The following is a 9026-nucleotide window of genomic DNA, read 5'->3' as shown; positions in this document are numbered from 1 at the left end:
CCGGACGGAAGTAACAACTAATATCGCATGCATTGTGATCTGTGGATCGGATCCGTTGTCTTTTTTTTATAACTACTCCCTCATGATACCTTTTATGCTCTCTTTCTCCCCATAGAAGAACTATATGGGAATAAGAATCGGATAACTCGCAATTGTTATCGCTTCAAGTGTAATTGTAAAGTAAAAAAAAATTACCGTTGCTTAAGCATCCTATACTACTTTTCTACTTTAAGCAAGTAGCATTAATTAATTAGGAAGATAATTTAATTAGTTAAATATTGTCTGTTGATATTTTTTATTTCTAGTTAACCTAAGATTTTCTTAATTCTTATTATCATACGAGCGTTAAATATATGATAAATAAGAAGGAAACAATTTGGGTTTAAATGTGAACAATGGATGGACAGATATTGATCTCAATGCATCATACATTTTATATATTCATTATCAATATTTAATTAACCTCATTATTTTCATATTTAACATTTTAATTGCTCATATACCAATCAAACAGTGCCACTTAGTTTATTAAGGATATATTTGATTAAATTTAAGTTTGTCAACGACTTATAATATATGTCATTATTAATTAATACTCCATGGTTAACATATATCAAAGTACATATCCGCTATATATATCTAGCTATAATCCCTGGCATTTCTCAGGAAACAATCAACTCTACATTTTCCCGACTAAGTACATTCAGAGAGAGAAAGAGAGAGAGTGAGAGAGATGAGTTTAGTTACAATGAGGAAATTGATATGGTTAGTAGCTATGGTGATTTTCTTGGGGACTCTTATGATTTGGATTATGTTTCCAACCAACACTTACAGGATAATTTGGTCACCCAAGATCAAAGCCAAAGTTAACAAGACCACTTACTTGGGCACACAAGGTTTTAATATTATTATCGACGCTATTTTTATTTAAGATTTCACATTTCTTGATTTTATTCCTCAAAATTAAGGATACTGTTTGTTTAAATCAGATGCTATTACTCGCAGTAATTAATCGACAAGATTCCAGTTCCTGATCATATTATTCTTTACATTTTTTACATAGTTACTATTTATTTTGTTTTTGTTTATGGAATATTTAGATTTTGACAGTACTTAAACTTGCGAAATTTTCAATTAACTGTACCTCTTTAGAGACATCTAATTTCCCAAATTTTGTCTATTACAGCTTCAAACATATTGATATATATATTTCCGATGCTCGTTATTGCCACCTTGGGAAGTCTGTACCTTCACCTGGGAAAGAAACTCAATTATGTCGATAAAAATGAAACTGCAAGGTAAAATGTAATTATTTTATTTGTCTATTCACACATATGGACTTTCTTCTTCCATTTTTTTCCCCATGTTTAATACTGCATATATATAGGGATGTAAATAAATTAACAAGATGGAAAAAACCATTGGTGGTAAGAAGCCCTCTGGGGATAGTATCATGCATAGAGCTATCATTCTTGATAATGTTCATCGTTCATTTCGTTTGGTGTGTCTCCAACTATCTTCGCAACGGCTTGGCTGCCATAACTCCTCAATCAGCTTCTGAAGAAGGACTTAATCTGTATGTATATTCATCTTCTTTTGATAAACTCGTTTCCAAAATTTCATACTCCTCCATCTCATAATTACTTGTCATTGTTTCTATGTAAAATAGTATTAAATTATAGAATAATGTTTTATAAGCTTAATGGATTTAGGGTAATACTTGCAATTTTTGTTAAAATTTATATTAATTGTTATAACCAAAATATTGTGACTTAAAACTTGTTTCGTCAGAGAATACAAGCTATACGTACGTCCAACTCTCTTAATAAATCAGTCATTTAGAGAAAAAAAATCTTAAGACTGTATGCCTGATCTTGTAATTATTTTTTGATGTAGTTAATTATGAACTCTTACAGTCTTATTAGATTTTTTTTTTTTTTTCAATCATACAAATGTGATTTTACAAATTCATTCCGAGAAGTGTAACTACTTCATTTTGACATTTATCATATGATCAAGTGGTGAAATCTATGTGCTTTTTGGCAGGAATAAAATTTAGAGTTCAAACTTCAAATTCGTTTAACGCATGGAAAAACAATTTTTTTTCTTAAATAAACGAAGTTTGATTGTGGGGGTAAAATAACATAAAAAACCCAATATTTTAAGAAAGTGGATGCAAATTATAGCATCAATCGTTTTAAAATCATGAATGTTGTCGATCTTAAAGAAAATCCCTCGAGTAATCAGTCTAATTAAATTCGTATTCCGCCATCTTTTCTCCACATAAATATATATCGGAGGTAATAACTTTGATATTTTTTACTCAGTTAATTTTCTTAACATATGTATTTTTTTTTAATTAAGATTACCCAATTTATCTAAAAATAATTTAGAACTTCTAGGTTTTTTTCGATTTCTGCCTGCAAATATACAAAAAATGCAACCAGTTGATATCCTAGGTTATTTAGGAACCTGATCAGAATATTTCTTTATTAGGTGGCAAGCAAAGCTGGAGGACACAGGTTTAAGGTTTGGACTGATCGGCAACATATATCTGGCTTTCTTATTTTTTCCAGTGACACGTGGCTCGACCGTACTTCCATTGTTTGGGCTGACGTCGGAGTCAAGCATTAAGTACCATATTTGGGTCGGACACGCCGTTTTAACAAGCCTCACCGTTCACGGCCTTTGCTACATTACTGCCTGGGCTGCTTCAAACGACATTTCAAAGGTTATTAGTTAATATAACTTGTCAATTAACAAATTTCTATAGTTTCCTAATTAAACATCAAAAGAAAAAAAAATAGTTTCCTTATTACGACTAAAATAATCGATGTTCCGCTTAACAAAACAAAAAAAAAAAAAAGCAGAGATTATTAATTATTCATGATAGCAGATAAAAATAAGCAATTTTACTTTCAAATCCACCCTTTATTCAATCCAATTCCTTCTTACAAATACAAAAGTTACAACGTGTATAATTTATATATAGATTTTTTTTTTGATAATATTATTTATATATAGTTGTTGACTTAGACATAAACTCAAAACAATTTCACAATTTTCCCATTAGACATTGGTGAGTCAAATCTTCCTTTGATTACTTAAATATTGATGAGGTTAAATAGGTTAATTATATTCAGACATTCAGCAATGGTCATATGGATATAAATATATAGTTTGTATCCCCTTAACCTGGCACGACATATTGTGCATCATAAAAGAGCAGACGTGAGTAATATGTATAGTAAATCGTTAAGTCGGGTACGAATACCTAATTGCACCTAGAACGATACTTGACTCTGACAAATTGACTATAGATTGAAGAGTCTGTATATACTCTTATTTGCAGGTTTGAATTTCCATTTTCAGAAAAACATATAAAAAATTACCCCTACAAGAAAAAGTATATTGACTTTAATTTTGTGTCGATATAAATATAAAGTTCACGTTACAATATACTAGCATAAGGCCTGCGACTTGTTCCAGATAACAATTCATTATAAATTTCTAATTAAGCTACAGTCTCGTATAAAAACAAAAAACAGAAAATAATGGATGTGTAATTTGTTCTCCCTAAGTTTCCACACACAAAATGTTTTTGAATTGCTAAGCCAACCTCAAAATAGCTAAATACAATCTTGAACTGATTCGTTCTATTGTAATACTGAATTTTTCCAAATACCAAAATGTACAATAATTCATTCAGACTTCACGTCACGACATACACGCTCTGGCTGTAAAAATGGAATAGAGACTAAATAAGCACTAGAAATCAATATACAGTGCTTTAGATTTAATATCTAATTTTAAAGATGAAATAGAAGGAAAAAAACATGGGTGTAACGCGTCTTTAAACTATAAGTACTACATATATGAAAAAAAAAAAAAAAAAAAAACATAAGTACTAAATCATTCATATTAGTAAACTTCAAAAAAAAAAATTCATATTAGTCAAAACATGTCTTTGGATTACATATGAATTTGTTATTTGTGCATAGACTGAAAGACAGGGAGAAAACATTAAGGTACCTTTTTAATCTTTGCAACTCTGAGGAATTTGTTTTTAGAGTAATGCAACTCTGAGGAATGCAACTCTAAGAGTTACTGGTTATCTTGTACACCTGCATTAATTTATTAATTAGATTATATGTAATCAATAGAAAATATTACAGATTTGTCTAACGCTCTAAAGCTATTGCAATAATTTGGTTTAGCCTTTGAGGAGTTTAATTCAAAGAATACCACATATATTGATCATGTAGATTCATGTATATATACAAATAGATTCATAGAAAACAAATTATCTCAAAAGAGAAGCATATACACACGTCTATATTGAATCATTTTTCCAGGAGTAAAGTAAAGGTATTTTTCTTTGTTTGTGCTTATACTATGGAGGTTAACACTAAAAAAAGATATTCATTGTTCCTAAGTAGATGTACATTCTTTTAATTCGTAATCTATCAAAAACCTTACATCCATTTCATTCTAAGGAAAACAAACTGAGTAGTAGGTAATTAATCCAACCAAAAAATTGACTACTCAATATTAGGTACTTGAAGTAGCCATTATGGAACAAAAAAAATTAAAGTCCCTAATTTTAATCAACACGTGGGGTTTGAAGAGACAAATGATTCCAAAAAGTCCCATTATTTGTCTCACAAACATGTCAATCTCTGTAAATCCTTTCCTTCACAGCCACACACATCACAGTGAAGTTTCAAATCTAAATCTTTCAATAGCTAACACCCAATTACTGAATAGAAGCTAGAAGTCGGAGCAAAGACTGAGGGATAGAGAAATTACCGAATAGTTAATGGCAATGAGAATCTGGAGAAGCAGAGGGTAAAATCGAAAAGAGGACCATGCCTTCCCTAAGATCGACCGCAGATGGTTGCGGTCGGAGGCGGACTCGGCTGTCATGGGATTCCGAGGAGGATGGTCGGAGGAAAAAAAGTAGAGGGACAAAATCCTTATTTTGTTATTAGTGTTGTGTTTTGGTGGATTAAAAAAAGAAAGGTCCAGATCTATTCAATCTAACGGTAGGAGAAATAGAACAGTAATTAAGCAGTGTTTTGAGGCTCTCTAACAAAAAGTTTAATTAACAGTAGTTTTTACTGAGACATTTATATCTTCCATGTAACTGTTATATCCTAATTATTGTTATATGCATAAGGAAAATTGTCAAAAAAAACTATTGACATTTTTATTTGTATAATGTATTCTAATATCGACACAAAATAAGTGTCAAGTAGCATTTTTTTGTTGTATTATACGGACCGAAATTACGTACTCCATAGCATCAAGCTTATATTAATGATTTTGACCCACAAATTAATTTTGTAGATGTTAGAATGGGGACAGCAGCATGCTTCAAATGTGGCTGGAGAGCTAAGTTTATTAGCAGGACTGATATTGTGGGCAACGACATATTCCGGAATCAGGCGAAAATGTTTCGAGCTTTTCTTCTGTACCCACCATTTATACATTTTGTTCATGGTCTTCTTCGTACTCCATGTCGGCATTGGTCATCTCAGTATTATGCTCCCCGGATTCTACCTCTTCATGATTGACCGTTTCCTAAGATTTTTGCAGTCAAGGCAGAAAGTTCGATTACTATCTGCTCGCACTTTATCTTGTGATACTGTTGAACTCAACTTCGCAAAATGCCCAAGTAAGGACTTTTTTAAAATATTTTAGCATAATTAACATGACATGACAATAAACAATACTACCTCCGTCCTAAATTATGTATGGAATTTGTCAGGTTTGAGTTATAATCCAACGAGTATTTTGTTTGTGAATGTGCCTGGAATTTCTAAGATGCAATGGCATCCTTTCACAATTACATCTAACAACAATTTGGAGCCAGAGAAGTTGAGTGTTGTCATTAGATGTGAAGGAAGCTGGTCCAAGAAGCTTCATCATATGCTTTCTTCTTCTTCAAATCTTGATCGTCTTGAAGCCTCCATTGAAGGACCTTATGGCCCTACTTCAACTGATTTTCTCAGGTACTTTTATATTCTTTCCGTCCTTAATTACTTGTCATTTATTTTTATATAAAAATACATAGAAAAAGTGACAAGTAATAAGGAAAAACAATATAAATGAATTATTCCTAATGTTTTAATTAGAATTTAGGACCCTGCTAACTAATTCCAATAAAAAATTTATTAATTACTATCCATCCGAAAATACATGCGTCTTTTTGCCTATATAATTTACATAGAAAAAAAGGCACGTGTTTTTGGACAGAGAGTAATAAAAAATTCAAATAAATTTAAATTTGAATATAAATGAAATCCATCATTAGGAAACAGAAAAACGATAGTTTTAGCTTAATTGGAATAATATTAATGTGATATTTGTTAACAGGCACGATACATTGTTGATGGTGAGCGGAGGAAGTGGAATTACACCATTCATTTCCATAATCCGGGAATACGTTTTGTCAGATTCAGCAAATTCTAAACGGAAAACTCCACAAATACTCCTAGTTTGTGCATTCAAGACAACTTCAGACCTAGATATGTTAGACTTACTCGTTCCAATTTCTGGAAGCCAATTCCAAATTTTCAATATGCAGCTCCAAATCGAGGCTTATGTAACCAGAGAGAAATTACAACCAACAACAAGAGAGCAACATAAATCTCGCATAATTTGGTTCAAGCCAAATTCTACGGATTCACCAATGTCTCCCATTCTAGGCACCAACAACTTTCTCTGGCTCGGCACGATAATTTCGTCATCGTTTATAATTTACCTCATCATAATTGGCCTGATCAATAGATACTACATTTATCCTATCGATCATAATACAGGTCATATTTTTCCGTCATCCGGAAAAGGAGCATTCAATGTTTTGGTTATTTGTATAGCTATAGCTGTGACGGCTAGTTCGGCTGTCCTGTGGAATAAGAAACATAATTCCAAGCAAATTCAGAACTTGGAAGTCGTTACCCCACAAGGCTCTCCAGCCGGATCGTTGTCTTGTAATGCTGAGAGAGAGTTAGAGAGTCTCCCTCAACAATCAATTGTACAAGCTACCAATGTTCATTATGGAGAAAGACCAAATCTTAAGAGTAAGCCATTATGTTGTCAAATGTCAATCTACTTAAACGTTAGAGTATTTATATTCTTTCATTAGTTTATAATTTTTTTTAATATATATATGTCTCCTTAAAATATAAAGAGTTGGGCTGCACAACTTTGTAGATTAATCAACACTAATTACGTAATATTCTTGTTCTCTGAATGCAGAGATTATTGCAGACATTGAAGGATCTAGCATTGGGGTGCTGGTTTCGGGTCCGAAATCATTGAGACATGACGTTGCAAAGATTTGTGCGTCTGCTTCAGTGGAAAACCTTCATTTTGAGTCTATTAGCTTCAGTTGGTAGTAATTTCTTTATATTTTCTACTTCACAAACTGTCAGTGTGTGTTGGTCTTTATTTTCCTTCCATGAGTGATTAATTTACTTCAACGGTTAATGTTTGTCAGTGTCAGTTGTTGTAATGAGCAATGAAAATAAATGTACAAAAAATAAAATTAGCCATTGTATAAAATGTTAGACGGACACTTTTTTTTTCTAACAAATGAATCATGCTCTGCACTTTTCTAGTTCTCTGCAGAATGTTCGGTCCTGTTCGGAGAATTTTCAATTCTCACTTTTCTTTGAGAAGTCATCAATTTTACTATTCATATCTAAAAAAAAATTTCATAAAATTTGTTCGGTGGGTTTACATAGATAAGTTTCTTTTTTTTTTTCTTTTTTTACAAACTCAGAAACCAGACCACACCTCAAGTATCAAACCACCACCTTTGATTCAGGCATCAACCACGACAAAGGTCTCTTACAGATGACAATCTGATGCGTAATTGAATTTAAACATAATAGCCCAATTAATTAATCATTTTGAAATTGGATGTAAATTCTATTGATCAATAAAATTGAAATTGAATCTCAGTAATGTAAAACTCAATTTGATGCACCCAACCACCGTCGGGCGCCGACACAGTCAACCTTATTTTTCAAAATCCCTAATTTACAAAAGTCAAATTCCCTTATTTTGGTGTTCTTGTAACTTGCACTGAGCCACAAACATAGTACAGTATTAGAATCACGAAGCCTAACAAGAGAGAGGAAAAGGAAGGATGTTGATAGTTCGCCACCGCCAGGGAGATGAAGTCAACAACCACTGTAGAGGTGTCGTCGGTCTGTCGGACTTGAGGGAGCTCACAGACTCGAGGTCAGACTTTGGAGATGGAGGAGGTGGTGGTGGAAGGAGCATGCATAGAATTTGGTAAGAGGGGTGGCCGCCGGTGGGATCTCTGAATTTGAGAGAGAAAGAGAGACCGGGTTGTTTAAAGAGCGAGAAAGATACTGTAAGAATGAAGAGATATGATGTGCAGACGTGCAGTTCTTGGTATTTATATAATGGCAGTTTTGTAATATATATTGTTACCTTTAAGCTCCATGTTTCCTTGTTTTTCATTTTTTCGATTTGGAAAACTCTAATTTAGAGTCTCTCCGTTTTCACGAAATTTTGTGAAAATTTTTCAAAAAATGCATGTACCGAACAGAATCTCGACAAAAATGAAAATTTGCTAAAATTTTGAAGCATTTTCAGAAAATTCCCCACTATCGTCTCTTAGAAAACAATAGACCGCTCTGTACTGACGTGAGGAGGACAGTGCAGTCCTAGAAAAACTACTATCGAGGATGAATATAACTCCAAGAATAAATAAGAGGGCCTAACGTCAAAAATGGAAAACTATGAAAAAGCATGACCATCGTATTTTTTTTGTTTGAGATTCAAATCTCTATTGCATTAAAGTGGAAAAGCGTTCTTGCGGACATGGTCTACAATTAAAGGAAACTAACGATACGATTGACATCAAAGAAATTAATTACCGTCTCATCTTATAAAATTAAACTGACATCAAAGAAAGTGACCGTCCTGTGCTTGATTTCATTTGATTTCATCCGACCCCACAGATTTCCGGCGTAATAGGTTCCGAG

At 32.7% G+C, this 9026-nt stretch overlaps 1 protein-coding gene across 1 annotated transcript; it reads left to right on the top strand.

The window, feature by feature from the left end:
- Nucleotides 1-775: 775 nt before the first annotated feature.
- On the top strand, nucleotides 776-7403 carry LOC139885049 (ferric reduction oxidase 2-like). Its single transcript, XM_071869000.1, has 8 exons — nucleotides 776-896; nucleotides 1187-1298; nucleotides 1388-1576; nucleotides 2497-2738; nucleotides 5357-5677; nucleotides 5771-6014; nucleotides 6379-7085; nucleotides 7264-7403. The coding sequence occupies exons 1-8, from the start codon at nucleotides 776-778 to the stop codon at nucleotides 7401-7403; spliced, it is 2076 nt and encodes a 691-aa protein (XP_071725101.1).
- The last annotated feature ends 1623 nt before the right edge of the window (nucleotides 7404-9026 follow it).

This window comes from Rutidosis leptorrhynchoides, unplaced genomic scaffold, assembly GCF_046630445.1.
Source record: "Rutidosis leptorrhynchoides isolate AG116_Rl617_1_P2 unplaced genomic scaffold, CSIRO_AGI_Rlap_v1 contig73, whole genome shotgun sequence".
Lineage (NCBI taxonomy): Eukaryota > Viridiplantae > Streptophyta > Magnoliopsida > Asterales > Asteraceae > Rutidosis > Rutidosis leptorrhynchoides.
This window is presented reverse-complemented; position numbering and strand designations above follow the sequence as displayed.